This window comes from Protopterus annectens, chromosome 16.part0 (assembly GCF_019279795.1).
Source record: "Protopterus annectens isolate FY-2018-M chromosome 16.part0, PAN1.0, whole genome shotgun sequence".
Lineage (NCBI taxonomy): Eukaryota > Metazoa > Chordata > Ceratodontiformes > Protopteridae > Protopterus > Protopterus annectens.
The window spans coordinates 476,236,494-476,257,135 of NC_056750.1; the positions used below are offsets into that span (position 1 = coordinate 476,236,494).

At 36.9% G+C, this 20,642-nt stretch overlaps 1 protein-coding gene across 1 annotated transcript in view; it reads right to left on the reverse strand.

The window, feature by feature from the left end:
• RALGPS1 (Ral GEF with PH domain and SH3 binding motif 1) overlaps positions 1-20,642 on the reverse strand; it is a 3,844,659-nt gene that overhangs the window by 2,682,960 nt on the left and 1,141,057 nt on the right. Inside the window, exon 7 of the mRNA XM_044058136.1 lies at positions 9,790-9,840. Within this exon, the coding sequence (XP_043914071.1) occupies positions 9,790-9,840 (51 nt within the window). The remainder of the gene's footprint in view (positions 1-9,789; positions 9,841-20,642) is intronic.

Below are 20,642 nucleotides of genomic sequence, written 5' to 3' on the forward strand. Positions count from 1 at the left end.
AGGCATCAATAAATGGATAATTAATCTCTGTGACTTAAATGATAGCTCCTACATTTCACATATACTCAACATAATCTGGGGTTATCCTCTTTTCTAAATGGCCACTTTCAACTGAGATGCCCCTTCCTTTTGTCCTTCTCTATCCATGTCCTTAGCCATCTTCCCAATTTGTAATTTCCTTTCTTCCCCTACTTATTTTTTAAAACCCATCTTTTACTCTAATTCTTGCATCTACCATGTTCCATTTCCATTGTATTATTTTCTTGTTCCTATTTTATACCTCACACATCTTCACTTCTTTGGTCTTCTCCCTTTCCATCATCTCAATAATTCTCTTTTAATCCATTCAGACTTAATCAGAAACTCCCTTCTCTGCTCTCCCATCCCGTATTTGAGCCTTCCACCCAAACAAGAATATTAAACAGCTATATTCCACCCCTTCCCATATAACTTGAAGATTTCTCCTGACTCCTTTCATCTTCTGTGTATACCCTCACATACCCACTACATACACAAACTGTCCCATCTACTTCCTCACATCTCCAGTGCCCTGCTTCTTTCCAAGTGCCCTCCTCTGTTATCCATCTAAGCATTTTATGCCATCTATGTAATAGCCTTAAATGCAAGTCATACATTGGCACCACAACTCTTAGCTGTAGCCATACCTTCTGTGCCTCTTCCCACATCTCAGCTTTTTCCCACATCCCACTTTTCTTTGCCAATTATAACCCAGTTTTATCCATCTCTTCTCTGCTTCCCAGTTCTCCTGAATCCATATGGATAATACTTATTCTCCCACATCATGGCTGCCCCATTCCTCTTCATGGACCACATCCTTAACCATCCACCCTTTTCTACACCTTGTTCTTCCTAACTGTACTCAACACTGTGCTGTATAGCCACCAGTCTTTCTATCTCTACTGCCAGTTCCTCTAACCATAATATAGTCCTACTGCTTTACTTTCCCAGATATCCTGCAAAAATCTCACGTTGTTTGCTCTCATTTTTTTCAGTGATCTTGCCAAGACTTTTCTTTGATTTTCACACAACAGTTTTTTGTGTGTTAGGTATAATATATATTGTTTTTTTTTTATTATTATTAATTTATGAGACATTTGTTGACCAGGAATGTTGTCTGACTGAGCTAGAGCCCTTTTTCAGTGAAGCCCTGGGGAGAAAAGCTCCACAAAGGCACGCAAGACAGTCACAATAATAGAGTTTACAACGATAAAGTTTGCATCTGACGTAATAGCACAGAAAAACAAAAGGTTACAAAAATAGCTTTCATTTGAGAACAATACAGAAAATATGGAGAGTAGTAACTGAATTGGTTACAAAAGGTTGCACATGATGTAAATGTACAGAACATGTAATAAAAGGCAACTGTCTGCTATTTACAATTTACTATTCTAACTGTTCAGTTATAATAAAAGGTGGTCAGATTTGTTGCTCAAAATCAGGGTGGAAGAAGAGTCAGTGTACAAGTTACATGGTAAAGAGAGCAGTCTGAACAAGGTGAGTTAGAGACTGGGCAGGTAAGAGGGTGCAAATAATAGAGTGGTTAAGAGTGGAAGTTAGAGAGGTCCAAAAGAGTAGCAGCTAGGCGGTATAGTCTAGGGAGGAAAGTTTATGGAGGGTTTTTACTGTGACATGTCCAGGTGTGTTGATGGAGAAGTACAGAGAATGTCAGAAGGAGTTGCATTGTGTTTTTGTAGACTTAGAGAAAGTATATGACAGAGTGCCTAGAGAGGAGTTGTGGTATTGTATGAGGAAGTCAGGAGTGTCAGAGAAGTATGTAAGAGTGGTACAGGATATGTATGAGGGTAGTGTGACAGCTGTGAGGTCTGCGGTGGGAATGATGGATGTGTTTAAGGTGGAGGTGGGGTTACATCAAGGATCAGCTCTGAGCCCTTTCTTATTTGCAATGGTGATGGACAGGTTGACAGACAAGATCAGACAGGAGTCCCCGTGGACTATGATGTTTGCAGATGACATTATGATCTGTAGTGAGAGTAGGGAACAGGTGGAGTAGACCATGGAGAGATGGAGATATGCTCTAGAGAGAAGAGGAATGAAGGTCAGCGGGACTAAGACAGAATATATGTGTGTGAATGAGAGGGAGGACAGAGGAATGGTGAGGATGCAAGGAGTAGAGGTGGCGAAGGTGGATGAGTTTAAATACTTGGGGTAAATAGTTCAGAGTAACGGTGAGTGTGGAAGAGAGGTGAAGAAGAGAGCACAGGCAGGATAGAGTGGGTGGAGAAGAGTGTCAGGAGTGATTTGTGACAGATGAGTACCTGTAAGAGTGAAAGGGAAGATCTACAAGAGGGTAGTGAGACCAGCTATGTTATATGGGTTGGAGACAGTGGCATTGACAAAAAGGCAGGAGTTTGAGCTGGATGTGGCAGAGTTAAAGATGTTAAGATTTGCACTGGGTGTGACGAGGGTGGACAGGATTAGGAATAAGTATATTAGAGGGTCAGCCCAGGTTGTAAGGTTTGGAGACAAAGCCAGAGAGGCAAGATTACGTTGGTTTGGACATGTGCTGAGAAGGGATGCTGGGTATATTGGGAAAAAGACGCTAAGGATGAAGCTACCAGGTAACAAGAGGAAGGCCTAAGATAAGGTTTATGGATGTGGTGAGAGAGCACATGCAGGTGGTTGGTGTGACAGAGCAAGATGCAGACGACAGGAAGAAATGGAAACAGGTGATCCACTGTGGTGACCCCTAATGGGAACAGCTGAAAGAAGATGATGATGATGATGTCCAGGCATTTAGTAGGTATTCTTTTAGGACTTTTCTGAATTCATGTGCATGAGGTATTTTTCTGATGATTATGGGAAGCTTGCTCAAGGATAGGGCAGGAGACTATATAGATTTTAGACTGCTGATCTTTTGGGCTTATATATTTCCATGTGTTGTTGGTCAGAGCTCCTGAGGGTTCTAGAGGGAGTATAAAGACAGACAAGTGAGGAGATGCCTGGGCAGGAGGAGGGTTTATTAAAAATGGAATGAATGATATGAAGTTGAGAGAGAAGGAGTTGGTGAGGAAACTCTAACCAGTTTAAAGCTTTGAGTGAGTGGCAGTGGTGTGAGACAGACGTCTGGTTTGCTGCGAACTTAGCTACTTTGTTGTAGGTCTTTTGAGTTTAGTTAGCAGGGAGGATTGTAGATTAGTTATGATTTGAGAGCAATACAGAATGATAGGGAGAAGTTAGGCATTGGCAAGAGAGAGTCTAGAGTCTTTTGTAAGGAATTTTTTTATTTTGGTAAAGTAAGCCAATTTTTTGGTGCATTTTTTTTATGCAATGGTGGACATGCAGGTCTAATTTGAGTTGATCATCATTGATGGTGCCAAGTAGTTTGGTGTTATTTTCAACATTTATGACAGTATTGTTAAGGGATGTGATGGTGAATGTAGGTTTAAGATGTGTTAGGGATTTGGGGAGGAATAAAAGAAGCTTGTTTTTTGGGGGATTAAGAATGAGATGGTTATTGGTGAGCCAGTTTTCTACAGAGTTGAAGGAGTTTTGTGTAAGGGTTGTGTAGATCAAAGAGGGAATCAGAAGTTTAGATGATTGTGGACTTGTCAGCATATTGTATGAGAGAATAGTTAGGACAGGACATGGGCAGGTGATTTGTGAATATGTTAAACAATAGGGAACCAAGAACTGACCCTTGGGGAACTCCCATCTTAATGGGGAGAAAGAGAGACACTGAGGAGAGCCATTAACAGATTGTGTCTGTTGGAGAGAGCTAGAAAACCAGGAGATGGAGGAACTGGAAAGACTGAGGTTTGGAGAGGAGTATGGGGTGTGAAACTATGTAAAATGCTTTAGAGAGGTCAAGAAAGAAACATGAAATGAGTTTGTTGTTATCTCTTGCTAGAGAGACAGAATGTGTAAAAGAAATAAGGGCAGTAGTGGTATTGTGATTTGAATGGAAGTCATGTTGGGTGGAAGTGAGTAGGTTTTCTTGGAGCAAGTAGTCAATGAGTTGCTTATGGACACATCTTTTGAATATTTTGGAGAGTGGGGACAGTAGTGCTATGGGCCAGTAATTAGACAGTTCTGTGGAATTACCTCCCTTGTGAATAGGTATGGTAAAAAATTGTTTCCAAAGTGAAGGCATGGTGAATTTGTGTCTAGAGTGGTTGATAATTATGGAAATGGGGTGAGCTATGGAGTTAGCAGCTAGTTTAAAGAAGAGTGGAGGTAGGGTGCCCACAGATGGAGAGCAAGGCTTAAGCTCAAGAAGGATTTTTTTATGTAGCTAGTGGGAGCTGATTTTAGAGAGAAGGAATTGCTTTGGTTAGAGTGGTTGGGGGTGTCAGGGAGATTACAGGAATTAGAAGTCTGCAAAAATTTACTGACTGTGTCAGTTAAGTATGGTGACAGTTTCTAGGACAGGGGGTTTGCTGTTGTGAGGTTGCTCAGGTGAAGGATTTGATTAATACTGTTCCAGAAATTTTTAGGGTTGCACTGAGGGATTGGCTGAGGTTTTAAATATAAGTTTTTATTGTCATTGTAGACCTGTTTTTTGGTGAGGTTACAACATTCTTTATAGGCTTGGTGATGGATGGAGGATTTAGTCCTAGTACAGAGTTTCTAGGCTTTGTCTCTTTTGAGCATGAGTGAGAGAGTGGATTGGGATAGCCAGGGAGAACAAAGAGATTTAACTCTAGTTTTCCTAAAAGGGGCAAGAGAGTGGAGTAGGTGTGCAAAAATGGTGTAGAAATTTGGTATAGCATCATCTAGATGTAGGCATGTCAGGAAGGACCAGTTTATGGAGGAGAGAGTGTTGTTAAATGTGTCAGGGTGGAAGTTTGAGAAGCTACTGCAGTCTTTGAATTTGTTAGGCCTAAAAAGGTGGAGGGGGATCTTTGTATGCAGTCTGGGCAGTGGTCACTAATGGAATCAGGTAGAGATTTTGGGTGGTGGTATAGGTTAGGACTGGAAACTAAGATCCAGTCAATGACAGAAATGGTGTTGGTTGGTTTGTTAAAGTGGGCTGGAGTGGAGATAAGTTGAGAGAAGACATGCAGGTTGATGCTAGAGCTGGGAGAGTTGGAGGTTAGGGATAGTCAACTGATGTTGACATTTCCTAAGAGAGTAGTTTTATTAAGTATGCTGTGTATGAGCCAGGAGAGGATGTGTTCTAATATAGGAATATTGTCACCAGGGTGTGTGTGTGTGTGTGTGTGTGTGTGCATGTATGTGTGTGCGTGTGTGTGTGTGTGTGTGTGTGTATATATATATATATATATATATATATATATATATATATATATATAGTATGTGTATATGTATATATATATATATATATATATTTAGAGAGAGATAAAGATGTAGATATAGATATACATAAATATTGCAGCTATTGTTAGTGTTTTGTGGTCGCTGAGTTTGCAGTTGGCTGTTAAGACTTCGACAGGGTGAAAGATAGGGGGTGGGTTGGATATAGGGTAGAGGTGAAGGTGTTCAGACTATAGCATGGCAACTCCGCCTCCTTTCTTATTGGGTCTGTTAAGGCAAAGGATGTTGTAGCTGGGGATGGGGTGGAGAAATTCATTATCTAAGATGTGAGGTTTGAGCCAAGTTTCTGTGAGCGTTATTATGACGGGAGACTATTTGTCCATCCATGCATGGAATTCACTGATTTTTGTTAAGAATACTGTGTATATTAAGCATGTAAAAGGTTAGATGTGTAGGGGGAGTGTTTGGGTGAAGGGGGGTAGGTGGTTTAGGTTGGTTATTAAATGTGTGGTTGGAGAGGGGCCTGAGTTATAGTGTATGTCACCTGAAAAGACCATACATGTACAAACTTTCAACATTTTTAATGCATAATTCAAAGTAATCAAGCAAACCAGAAAAACTAAAATAAACACTGAAAATAAACTTGCAGTGGCAATTCTGTCAAATGTTTTACATGCCCAAAAGCCAAAGAATAGCATAAATACAATCCAAGTATTTCCAAATATATCACTTTATAATGCGGCTAATATCTAGACCAAACCATATATCACTTAGCATATAAGGGAAAAATAAGTTTACAAAGCTGCAAAAAAAAGTCTTATTTCACTCTACTGACTGGTAAGAAAACAAAACCGTCAACAATATTCACTTGTAAGGAAACTGTTTCCTTGCAAATTACTGGCTTCATGTTGTAAGAACCCCTTAGGCACATTCTCATTATTTTTCTCATGGGTTGTTTTCCATTTGAACTTTAGGATTCTCTGCATGGTACCCTACTCCTACGCTTCCCTATCAGCAGGCACTATTCATGGAGGTCACCTGGATGTGTAACACCTCTAGTATGTCCCACTCTGCAAACATGGATCTCCTGCAAAAAGAGAGTGACCCTGAGAATCCACTGTTACACTGTTTACTGTTTCACTGTTTGTGTAAGTAGGGGATGGCTTACCAGGTTATAGGTCACACCCTTTGTAAACACTTTGTCCCTTAAGTAGGCTAGAAGAGTAAAAGGACATGGCCCTGTATCACCATTCCAGCCTCTAGGTCACTGACACCTCCCATGTTTTCATCACTTACTCAGCCTGGCATCCCTTCCAATCTCTGCCCTACCCTGGCTAGCATGTCATCCCCACACGTAAGAAAGGTACTCAGGCAAAGCTACAACATTCTCTTCTTTCCTCTACCAGTGACAACAGGTGTCAAAATTGCTAATCAAATTCAGCTCACCTGTGCTGTAGTCAAGGCTTTATCACTCCATGCCAACATGCTGACATGCTACATTTTCATTACAGTAAAAAATATATATGTGCACTCTACACATATTATAATGTTACTGATGTCAAGATATGAAAAGCAGCATAAATAATTTACATCAAAACTGAGTCACCAAGAAGAAGAATGACTTTTTTCCAGTACAGTTAGCCATCTTAATGCATTAAAACCAAGTGACGCCTCCAGGTGTTTCTGCAGTTACATTCTACTGATGCTTCTAGGCACCAAATATTGCTTAAACCATGCTACATACAAAGTAGTAAAAGATTTAATCTTAAAGCTTCCACCATGGTAAACACAAATGTATTATTATTATTTGACCTCTGTCAAGTGCATGTAAAGAGATATTAATTTTTAACTGTCCAAACTGCAAATAGCATCCAAGGAACCACCAAAGCAGCACGCTAATACGTATAAACAGATGAAAATAGCATCTTTTAAACTTAAAACTATAAAATGAAAAGCAACTTGTAAACGATCGGACTTTCATTGAAAGACAGTAAGTGCTTTCACCTCTAGGGCTTCTTCAGACTTGTAAAAACAATTACTGGACCATTTAAATAACCTAAGCTGATTTAAAATTAATGACATCACTTCCTTAGACACAAGTATACAACTTAGTATATATGAAGGTAATAGATTTCTCATTTCAAAGCGCTTAAAAATTCCTTCACAATATTTCATTGTAATTAAAATATGCAATCAAATATATTATAAAATCAATAAATTATTCATACTAAAGTTTACTTAAACACTATTTAAAATAAAAAGCATATTCAAATCATGAGCAATAAACTAATATATAAATATAACACATGTAAGTGAACCTTAATTAATTCATGAATAAGCCTGCAGAATCTCAATATAAAAAATGTAATAATTCATACAGGTGTAAAAGTTCATACAAATATAAATAATAATGTTAATATGAATATAAATATTAATATAAATATTAAATAAACAAATGATCATGTATATTCATAGAGCATAAAATGTCTGATAATAAAATCAATTCTATAAGAACCTGCATTATTCATTAGTGTGTGTGTGGATTTTTAATTTCCTATTACTCAAAATAGGCTTCAATGGAACTTTATCATTAATACCAGGCATTCTATCGGCTCTACGTTTAATAATCCATTTAATTTCACAGCATTCTGTATAATTAATGATGTTACCTCCTCGATTGTTGGGATATATAACTTGCAGCACTGAAAATTTAAAAAGATGTGTATTATCTGTTTGCATCACGTGTCTGGATAGTGCATTACTGTTATTTCCTGTTGTAATGTTGTAATAATGCTCCCTAATCCTTTCCTTTAACTTCCTATTCGTCTTTCCAATATAGAAAGCATTACATTGTACACATCTAGCTAAATATATCACATTGCATGTTTGACAATTCGCCGCAGCTTTAAGCGAAAAGATAGTGCTAGTGACTGGATGTATAAATCTATCAATCTTATCTATGTAAACACATTGATTATATCTCATGCAAGGTTTCGTTCCAATCTGCTGACGCTCACCTTCATAACTAGGTGACATTTTATGACGCTCACCTTCATAACTAGGTGACATTTTATGGTAACAAAGTATCTGTTTGAGATTCCTTTTATTTTTAAAAATAAATTTCGGTTCATCTCCTACTATAGTCCTAATATCATTGTCTAATAATAGTAATTCCCAATGTTTCTTAAAAATGTCAATAATGAATTGTATGTCAGAGGTAAAATGAACTGAAATTCTAGTTAATGGCAAGTTGTCACTCTGCTTAGTGATATTATGCTTAATGATACTAGTGGATGTGGCTTCAGAAAAATAAGGATGTGCTGTAGTAGTTCTAGATAACCTGGTACTACAGATAGCTTCATTAACTTTTTGAATATTATAACCTCTACATAAAAGCCTATCTTTCAAATCATCTAATTTTTGTTCAAATCCCTCTTCTGAGGGGTTAAGTCTTGAGGCTCTAATTGCTTGTCCCTTAACCACACTATTAAACACATGCCTAGGGTGCATGCTAGTCCTATGTAATAAGGTGTTCCTAAAGCAAGCCTTCCTATGTATACTAGTGTTGACTAGTCCATTATAAAATCTTTCAATATATTTCAATATTAACATCCAAAAAGGAAGTATCATGTAAAGAATAGTTCATTGTGAATTTCAAAAAACTTGATACATTGTTAACTTCTTCATGAAACAAATTCAATGAATCTTCATCTTTGTTCCAAACAAAAAACAAATCATCAACAAATCTGCGGTAAAAGCCTACTGAACTCTTAAAACTACTAAGTTTAAATAATTCCGTTTCCTCCCAAGAGGCCATAACAATATTGGCGTAACTATTGGCACACGGTGTGCCCATTGCTATGTCAACACGTTGTAAATAGATGGTGTCTTGGAACATAAACACATTATTCTCTAAAACTGTTTCTAAAAACATTGCTATAAATGTAATTTTTTTCTAAATATCTCTACAATTAGTAAGGCTTATTTTTTAGCCTCGTATGAAAGCTCTTAGCTGGATGAACAAAATGTTGCTGACAGTATTTGTGTGTCTTGTGGTTGCTGAGATATTGTAAGCTGTTTAACAAATATTACAAACCTACTATTTATTGTGTTTACTGTGACTTATAAAACTTAGTTTAAGACCTCAAACCTAAAGAACACTATTACTATAAAACAGCTTGTGCGGAAGAACTTGTCATTTATCCTTCTTTAGTAACTTCTATGTTTCCAGAGATATGAACATTTGTTTAAAATGTGAGGACATAATTTGATTCTGTCAAAAAGCTTAGGCTCCGCCCATTGGAAGTCACAGTGGAAACTTAGCATACCTTCACTGGAGTTAACTTAGCAAACACCATTATTGCGCAACACAACTCATGCTGTATTCCATAATATAACTTCTGTTTAGTCAGACTGTAACTTAAAACAGCTTTAAAATAAACATGCATTATAATATACATCTTACTTCAGTTTACACTGCTGTCTATGTATAACCCTCATACAACATAAATGTGCATGGAAATATTTACTTACTTCTGGTTGTATAGCTTTAAATACTGGCACATCCATCAGTGTTATCTGGCTCTATAACAAGAATAGAAATGTTACATTTTTTACTTGGTAGCTTGATAAGGTAACACAGATGCTGTCCACATTTTAATTTATATCGTGTGACTAGATGGCAACACATAAGGCTGCATTTAACCTTTCACAATATTTTAGAAATGTCATGTATTTACAATGAAAAAATCAAAACTGCAGTAGATAAGCATATACTGTGCGACTTGTTTCTTACCACCACAATTATTATATAAAATCTCTGTCTTAGCTCCTGTTAGAAAGTGGTCTTCTCTCTCTCTCTCTCTCTTTCTTCTTGGCAGAAATAAAATATACTTAAATGTTACGGTATGGATTAGCAAAATACTGAAAAACATCATCTAACACTTCTTAATTTGATAGGTGATTGAGTTTGTCCTCCTGTACAATCCAATCTGGCATTTCTTTTCCCAAAAGTTCTCATGCCCTGAGATGCATATGTGCTATGCCAGCACGTGCCATCATATCACAAGCTGCACTAGGACAGTGAACCTAGCCCCTAAGTGGGACCGTTCTATTCTGCTTCGCCCTCTGCCTCTTGATATATACATATAACATTTCCATTTGCTTGATTCATGAAAAAGACCTTCTAAGCATTCATGTGACTGAAAATGTATGTGCAAAGGAACAGCAACAGCAGCACTGTCTCTACTGCCAGAAAGTGAAACACAGAACATAGCGCTACCATAATTATAACCACTCTGAGTCATTCAAAGAAACAGGAGGAAAAAACATCTGACCTTTCTCAATACCTGGAAAATGATCTCGGGGAAAGTTTCCAATGCAGGGATTAGCAGGAAGATCCATTTCAGAGTACTAGGACATTAAAGAAGCACCATTAAAAGGATAATGAAATGAGGGCACCAAAAACTGATGTACTTGGTAATGACGAACAAAAAATGTAGGGAAAAAATATGGACTAAGGTAAAAACCAAAAGGGAGCAACCAAAGCAGCGTTAAGCACACTAACTTTATTTCTCCACTTTTCATCCAACAGGACTTCTTCAAAACAACAAAAAATTGCAAAAAGACCAACTTAAATACACTTCCATTTAAATATAATCACTAATTGAATAACAAGCTATAAAAAGTGATACAAAACTATTAAATGCTATTAACATGAATAATCAATTAAAAATTTTTTTTGACCACTGTAACCATTCCTTTTGCAGCATGTGGCTTGACTGTTCATCTACGATCTCTTAAAAAACACTTTGTTGTCCCAGTTAAACCTGGATATTCATCAGCAGTTAGCTTAATTTTCCATGAGAGCTCTCTTTTTTCCAAATCATTTTTGTAGTCCCCACCTCTCATGTCCAAAGAACCTTTTTCAAAGACATAGAACAAAAACTTTTTATAGTACTCACAAGAAGAACTATGCCTAGAGAGGGCAGTATCAATGTATTTGTTTTTGATGGCATGAATATGTTCTTTTACTCTCTTGTGAAGGGCACGAGTCGGCATCAAAACATAAAATTCTGGGCAACCAGAACATACACTAATATAAACTAATATAGTAATAATGTACTTACGTTGGTCTTTTTGCAATTTTTTTGTTGTTCTGAAGAAGTCCTGTTGGATGAAAAGTGGAGAAATAACGTTCATACTCTTAACACTGCTTTGGTTGCTCCCTTTTGGTTTTTACTTCAGTACATGTTTTCTTCTATTTTTTGAAATGGAGAGAACACTGAAGTCATATCCTCTCTAAGGTAAGTCAATTCTCATAATGACCACCATCTGTAAATCATGTCCTCATCACTCAAAGGTAAAAGCTCAGGTTCATACCTATCCTCTAGCAAGGCACACAGTGAGAGGATGTCTTTTGCAATGAAGACTGTTCCACAAATTTTTTTGTCGGTTAACTACATCTACATTCTTCCTCTCCATACTGGGAATCATTCTGTTAGAATGTTATCATCCACCTTCTTAAAATAACTAACCCATTCCCACTGCAGATCAATTGTCAATTTGACATCCTAACATCATTTGCCCAAATACTAAATGCATTAGTTTATAAATAATTACTGTACCACTGTCAGGAAAATAAAATTATCTGACATACCCAACATATATATGGATGGAGCAGTGGTGCATTGGTAGCGTTGTCACCTCACAGCAAGAGGTTTTCTGGTTCAATTCTCTGCTGGATTGCCTTCTGTGCGGAGCCTGCATGTCCTCCCTGCATTTGTGTGGGTTTTCTCTGAGTGCTCCGGTTTCCTCCCACATTACAAAGACATGCATCTGGAGTGTTTCTCCTTAGGCCTCCGCTGAAAATTGGCTCCGTTCCAAGTCAGACTTTCCCGGTAAACAAAAGTTAAATAAATAAATATATATATATATATATATATATATATTATATAACACACACACACACATATAAAATGTATGTATATATATATATATATATATATATATATATATATATATATATATATATATACATATACACAATACACATACATATACACCCACACACACACACATACATTTCCAATTGTTTACATACAGAAACATCAATGATGCATGGACAGCAAACAGAAAGGCACTAGTATCGCAGACAAGCCTAGTTTGTCTGAATAGTGATAGTCTTAGGGAAATGTAATGTGTCAGGCTGGAGTAGGAGTAGGGTCAGGGTTAGGGTTGGCACACATGAGTAAGGTGGACAGATGAAAACTGTCCTGCTTTTAATCAGCTTTGCAGTGCTGATGCTAGAAGAGTTTAGTCTGTAAAGATGCATATAGGGAAAAAAGTATGTTGAAAAGAATTTGAATGATGTGGAACAGAAATATGAAAATGAAGTGATTCTAGGCAATACTGAAGTAAAACACACAGTGAATGAAAACACTGGTCCATTAAGGCATGTTTTGTGTAAGCCATTTTGTCAGAATAGTATTGCTCCCGATAATGCCTGCTCTGTATGTCAGCACAGAGATGACACTGCAGTGTATGAATAATGCCTGCTCTGTATGTCAGCACAGAGATGACACTGCAGTGTATGAATAATGCCTGCTCTGTATGTCAGCACAGAGATGACACTGCAGTGTATGAATAATGCCTGCTCTGTATGTCAGCACAGTGATGACACTGCAGTGTATGAATAATGCCTGCTCTGTATGTCAGCACAGAGCTGACACTGCAGTGTATGATAGCAGTGGACAGTTCTTCAGGATTATGACCCAACAAAGCTTCTATAGTAAAAAGCTGCTTATGTCTTAAGATGCCATTGTAAGACATATTATACATACAATCCATGGAACTAGAACAAGAATTCAGGAACATATGAAAGATATAGAAATGTTTTGTTCATGTTGCTCACCATTACAGGATAACAAACAGCTTCAGTCTGTTGGTCTGTTAAGAGTTTATTATTATTATTATGTAACAGTGCTGTAATCCAGAACTGTTCTTAAACATGTCAAAAGTCCTGCTGGAGAAAGAAGCTAAGTTTAATTTTTGTTTAAGACACTTTGTAACTGCATGGACTCAAGAAACAAATAAATATGGAGTAGTTATTAGAGAACCGTTTTTTCATATTTACAAGATGTTTATACATACACACAAACACACACACACCCATGCTCACATATACATCTATAATACCATATTCCATTGTTTACTTTTGACTTTGAAATACCTAATGAAATCACTAATTCTGATATTTTAGTAAGAATGCTTTGTTTTGGTACTTTCTAAATAATTAATACCTGATGTGTTTAACTATTCATTTTGTTTTTCGTTACTTCATCACCTAAAAGGCATAGAGTCAAGTTGGTAGTTATGTCTAGGTCATAAAGACTGGTTGAGTTTCATCGAACTTCTATTTTTGTCTGGAAATATCTGTTGCTTTTATTTAGAATTCTCTTGGTGTTTCCATTTTGGAACACATCTGAAGTTTGAAACTGCATAAGAGACAGAGAGACAATAGTACAAGGCAGAATGTTAGCAAAAAAAATTAAAAATAACCAAAAGTTAAAGACACAAGAACAAACCACAAAGTTTTGTGTGAATATGCATTTTCAAGCATCAGGCACAAAGAATCTTAAAAGTAAAAGCTATGTTTCCATTTTAACATATTCAAGGTTGGAAGTAAAACTGCTGTATCAAACATTATTCTCAGACGATTATAAATAAGCAAAAATCCTGTTTTAAATTATAGCACTTAAAGAAGCAAATTCTCTTAATATGTTCTATTATTTGACTTTTCATAAACCATGAGGAGGTTTTTGTTGAGCTTTAAAGAGGTTGTTGTAAATTTCACTCTGCAGAGTGCTAAGAAGGCTTTTGTTTGTTTCACTGCATATATTCTAACACATTTCTTAATGTACTCACTTAACTGATGTTCTGTCCTATGGGCAATTCTCTCTGTATACTTCCTCTATTTTTTATGAATGTACTTTAGCATGTTTATTTCTGTGAATTTCACCTGATTGCTAAGTCAGTTAGTAGCTTTGTGGTATTATTTAGTTTTTTTTAGGTTTTTTGCCCAGTACTTCAATTAGCTTCACCATCCATTTTTTTTTTTTTGCTAATGCGTTGTTTTTAATTAGCTACGTCTTGTGTTTAGTTAGGTAATGACAGTTCCAGATTTTCTAAACCCACATTGTCTTTGTTAGTGTTTGCTGTATATTAAATAGGTTGCAGACTACTTCTTGTTAGCATTTAAAATGACAAAGATTTCAAATTCTGCATCTAATGTTGAGCTTTCTGTAAAGTAAATATGCAGGGATTGCATCCCCTCTTGTCTTCTTCCATTTGCTATGTCTCTATCCATTCCAAAACTAATACATAGATAAAGTTATTAACACTTTCTCTCACTAACTCACATCCCTATCTTCTTACATGCACTTGCTCTAGTGTTACCTGCCAACGGCTCAGAGGAAATCCCTGGTTGGTCCTAACCATGCACACCTCCTTCACTTTACTAGCAATTCAATGTTTAACTGAAAGAAAACACAGCAATTTCTGCCCGTGCCTGGGCAAGTCTGTCAAACCATGTGTTCTGCTGTTCATATTTATTATTGCATCACTGTTACCTGAGCTAAAAATAAGGCTGCAAAGACTCAAAATGTGAAAAATCTTGATGAGTGGATGGGAAATAGGAAATACATCCTGGGGATCACCTCTGTGTCTCTGCTCGACAGTGGCACAGCAAAATAACTTTATTGGGTGGTGTAAGCCAGGGAACCTTGTTGGCTAGTCTTACGTAGGCCCTTGGGCCGATAGCCTAGTACCTACCTATGAACCTCTGAACCATTCATTACACCTATTCCTTCAACAATGAGTTCAGGAACTGGGACTCCTTTGTGACCCTGTAACTTCAGGATGCAGCATTATGAGTTAGGCATTTTAAAGATCATCCAACCCCTACTATATGGGGGGGGGGGTATTTTATTGTTTGTGATTCACCCAAGTTGTAAACCAACCAAGAAGGGTCTCCATTCTTAATATATAATAAACATGATCCGTTTACATTAGTTGATCTACAGTGAGACCATCCATGTTGGGTCACAAATGCAACATTGCTGCCACTTGTACATGAACAGCCTGTACATCAAGGTGGTCCTATTAGTATTCCCAGTAACACAGACAACTTTATTATACAGCCTTGAAAACAACAAAGGTATCAGATCCTGTATGTTTTGGAAACTATTAATCAAAGCTTTGTTAAAAAAACAAGCAAAAGATTAACATTCACAATCAGCCTAACAAACCTCATACTCAATAGTCCAAAAAAAAAACTGTGCCCTAATGTACTTTGCAGTTTATGTTTCTCTCTTTAGTTAGCTCTTTTTCTGGAACATACAGCATCTTGCCTTCGCTTATCTCACTGCCCTTCTTGAATGATCTACCAGTGTAACACACCTTAAACATGACTACAACTACCCAGAACAAGAATTTAGAGAAAAAAGAAATGCTTATTGCATTCATATTCACTGGGTGTTTTTTTTTTTAATCAGGTTTAGTCAGACTGGAGGTGGATAGTACCCATAATAAATCTTAGCAAATATAATTGAATTTTTATAACAATGATTTAACATTTTTCTATATACCTAGATCCTGACAAATCTTGAATCTATATGCAAAGAGGATTTCAACTCCATCCTCTCCATAGGTTACCTTAATCCCTGCCATAACTGCTGATGTCCAAATCTCAGACCAACCAATACAAATTTATTTGCATTGGTTGGTCTGAGATTTGGATGGCATAGTGGTGCAGCAGTTGCATTGTCACCTCACAGCAAGAGATTCTCTGGTTCGATTCTCACCTGGGGTGCCTTCTGTGTGGAGTCTGCATGTCCTCCTTGCATCCGTGTGAGTTTTCTCCAGGTAATCCACTTTCCTCCCATGTTACAAAGATGTGTCTGGAGCATTTCTCCCTGGGCCTCCACTGAAAATTGGCTTCATTCCAAGTCAGATTTTCCTGGTAAATAAATACATAAATAAATACATTTTCCTTATGAATGGCTACTGTAAATGCCTCTCCACTCTCCTAGCCTGAAATTTGCTATTAAATATAAAGGGTTTGCTTAACTTAAGTACTGATATGATGAAGACTATTGATGAAAGCAACCATCGTATGAAATTAAATACTCTAAAAAAAAATAAATAAATAAGCACAAAGCTGTGTGTCTACTCTGTCAGTCTGAGACAGGGGCCAGATGAGATATACCTAGAGTACTATAGGATAAGTTCTATAAAAAAACATATAGCATGAGCTAACATTATCAACTGTGTGTTTTAATAAAACATGACATTTTACAGGCAATTCAGTGCCTGGAAAGTTAATAGCACAAGAAGCACTTTTTCAAAGCCTAGTACTGTTCAGTTCCACAGACATATCCCAGAAGCAGTGTGCTTATCAAAAATAAAGATCTGTGTTAGCCCCCAGCTATCAAGTGACCCCAACCTCTCCCTCCTAATGTGCACTGTCTCTAACTATGAAGACAGTCTCTCTAAGCAATAACCACAATGAGGATTAGCAAGTTTTTCATCCTGCATTAACAGCCCTATAAAGGTCTGTGTCAGCCCCCGCTATCAAGCAACCACACTTCTCCCTCCTAATGTGCATTGTCTCCAACTGTGAGGGCAGTTTCTCTAAGCAAGATGAAAGAACAAAGGAATTCTGCATTAACAGCCATTTTTTTTATTTATTTATTTTTAAATAACTCCTGCAAATTTTCTTAAGTTTTCTAAATAATTTTATTGAAATTTGGTCTATTGCTGTACTGACCACAGTAGGTATGTACATGTAGCTTGGGACATAGTCAGCACCAAACCCTCAAAGCAGTTTAATAGTGCCTTTTTCAAATATAATCTCTCTGCCTGTCTGTTACGTATCCTCAGAATAATGGAGCATCAGTCCCCCCAACACACACACACACACACACTAGTTTCTCTTGTTATGCAGCTGTAATGTCTAATGCAAACACCACTAATAAAAGTTAAACTGAAAGAAAACAATTTTCTGCAGTCAGGAAATCTTCTCAGGTTGTTTTTTGGCCAAACTATAATAGAACTTGCCTGTAGAGCTTGGCCTACCACTACTCCCATTGTCTCTGATTTGCTATTCACCCTTCCAAAAGTGCTTTTTGTACATCAAAAACATACTACAGACAGTCATGCACCATTTTAAAGCTTAGTATTGTTAGAGATTCCCCAAACATGTCCCAGGACCAGTATGTTTACCAAAAGTAAACGTGTCTGTACTCTTAATTGTTAACACTGCATTTTCTGAACTAGGAAACATAACAGCTGAATTCAAGGAAGTTTAATGCATTTTGTAGCAGAGGATTGCTTTAATTTTCTTTTCGCTTCTAACACTGTGCTTGTTGCTCTACTAGAGTGAACCTTGCTGAATTATAAGTTCACTGAAATGTTTTTCCTCATTTCTATGGCAGACTATCTCTTCTGTATGTATATGGGTATTCTTTGGAACTACATGGCCTAGTTATGACTGCTAGCTTTATTTTGAGAGTAAAACAGACACAACCGATTAATTCAGGCAATGTTTTTTTTGGCTTCTCACTTCTGTTTTCATTTATGCTTCAGCAAGGCTGACTAGTAATTTTTCTGATAATTTGCAAAATAATGGTATTTGATTAGCAAATAATGTTGATGCAGAACAGTATTATCAAAATGTACATCACTTGAGTTAGACCTTGTTAATGTTAAACTGCTATGAGCTAATAAATCGGTTAATATAGGGCTTTTAATGTTTATGATATTGTGCTAGATATTTGGTTAATTAAAGTAATACCTCACTATACTCAGGAACAGTGTTGATACTGGCAGTAATCAAAATGTTCTAGTTCCATCTAGTCGTATATAGGTTACTGTCAATGTTTAATAATACAGTATATGCTGTTTGCTTCCTATTTTTCTTGCTGAACTGATTACGTCTTTATAGCTATGCACTATATATTTGTAATGTTTGATGAGCAGGTCATGTCTCTAACTATGCACCACTGTTGTATATATTTGTATTGACTGCAAAAGTTATCACTCAATACAGCCCATTTCAGTGATATAATTGACCTTATGAAGGGCTAATCACATAATTTTCTCAACCTCTTAGCATGAGAAATCTGGACAAAGCCTGACATAATGGGGGGGGGGGGGCCCAAACATAGGGACACATTTTAAATATTGCTCTTATAAACTTAGAAAGTTGCTAGAATAACAGGATTTGTGTTAGCATGCATTTTCTGAAGGGTATAAAGTCTGAGACTCAAATACATGTCGTTATTTAGTTACTTTAATCCTGAGATCATCCCAGTGATTTGTCAAAAGACACAATTTTTATGTGGAACAGAGCAAGAATATAAAGCAAAAATTTGAACATGCTGCAAAAATCTGTACAGTTGAGAGGTATGGTTAATCTACTGCTACTCCCCCCCCCCAAAACCCCAAAAAATATTAGTGTTTTCTAATTTTTACATTAGCCTTTGCCTTCCCTATCACCCCCAAAGTTTTTCATTTTTCAGCTTGCTGATGTGTCAATATTCTTGGCCAAAGCTGTTTCAGTTGGTATGTAGAGAAGGCTGGCTTTCCTTTTCTGGTTTAATTCAAGTTTGCATAATTTGTTTACATTTGAACCTTGTCTATTTGACCTTCTCCTGGAGTTTTCAGCTTGCTGGTGTCTGGGTATTCTAGGCCAAAGCTGTTTCAGTGGGCATGTAGAGAAAGTTGGCTTTCTAACACAATCTGCCTTTCTCTATTACATTCACACTATAGTAACTCATCAAATTAACTTCATTCTCAAGCATTACTTATTTTTCTTTCTGTCCCCTCATCTCTTGCCCTAGATAAAGGTCTGTGTCAGCCCCAGCTATCAAGTAACCTCACCTCTCCCTTCTAATGTGAATTGTTTTCCAACTGTGAGGGTAGTCTCTCTACGCAACCTGACAGAACAAGGATAACTGCATTGAGGATTAGAAAGTTTTTCATCCTACATTAACAACCCTATATACTATTGTTTTACATAACTGCTACAAATATTCTCAAGTCTTCTCAAATAATTTTACTGGGTTTTAGCCCATTGCTGTACTGACCATTATAGGTGTGCACACATGGCTTGGGAAATAAGACCCTCAACTCTGGCCCAGTTTAATAGTGCCTTTTTCAAAATATAATCTGTCAGTTAGTTACTATCCTAATAGTGCACCAGTCCCACCCCCCACACACACTTTCTAGTTTCTCTTGTTATTGTTATGCAACTATTTCTTCTTGCTGCACAATGAGAAATTCCCTCTAACAATAATGAAGATAGTCTATACATGTTTACAGTAATACAGCACCAGTAATAAAAGTTAAGCTGAATAAAATTTATTTTCTGCAGTTAGGAAATCTTCTCACAGTTTTGACCAACTACAAGATTGTCAGGTACAACCCATTACACTCAGTATCACTCCACTCCCATACCCTATCCCTATATCCCACAACTCCATATTGTCTAAGTTTATTTATAACCTTAGTCCCACCCCCACAAATATACTACCAATCCACAAACAATTTTCTCATGTCAAATCCTACCTACCCCAATAACAACCTCTTACATCACCAAGTTACTACAATCGACAAATACTGTAACCCACATAGAAAACTATACTACAGTCAACAACTTCCTCCTCCAAAACATAGCCAACCAATAACATCTTCTTATGTCTCCTTATTACTATGACTGACCATACCTGTTCTCTTTTACCATCTAAAGATGCTTTCCTTTAAAACACTGTATACCCTAAAGTCACCACTCCCCATGATACGTTTCACTATTACCTCTCTCATGCTCATATTATTAACCTGTACTACATCTTACCAAATGCAACTTCCAGAATACTTCATCTACTACCAAAAGACAAGATACAGTGTAACGCCTCCATCCATCCTGTTCAATGTACGTCACCAGTAAAATAAAAATCAGCACACTAACCTTAGTAAACCTAAAATACTCCATAACACCAAAAAGGTTCCGCGGTACTATCACTGCAAAAACTAAAACAACACAATCATATAAATGTACTATTGCATTTATTGCTACCAGTCGATATTCACCCCAACCATGGAACCTTTCAGGCACCTAGTTACTCCACAAATAATAAATCAACCCTGCCCAAAAATGGAAACACCTCTCACAACAAAATAAGAAAGAGCAACAAGAAACTCAATCAATTCCATATGAACATTCAAAGCAAAATTCCAGAACTACATGCATGTATAAAATATCACTCCCCTGACATATTAGCAACAACAGAATCTTGGCTAAAACCGAATATCATAACACAGAAATA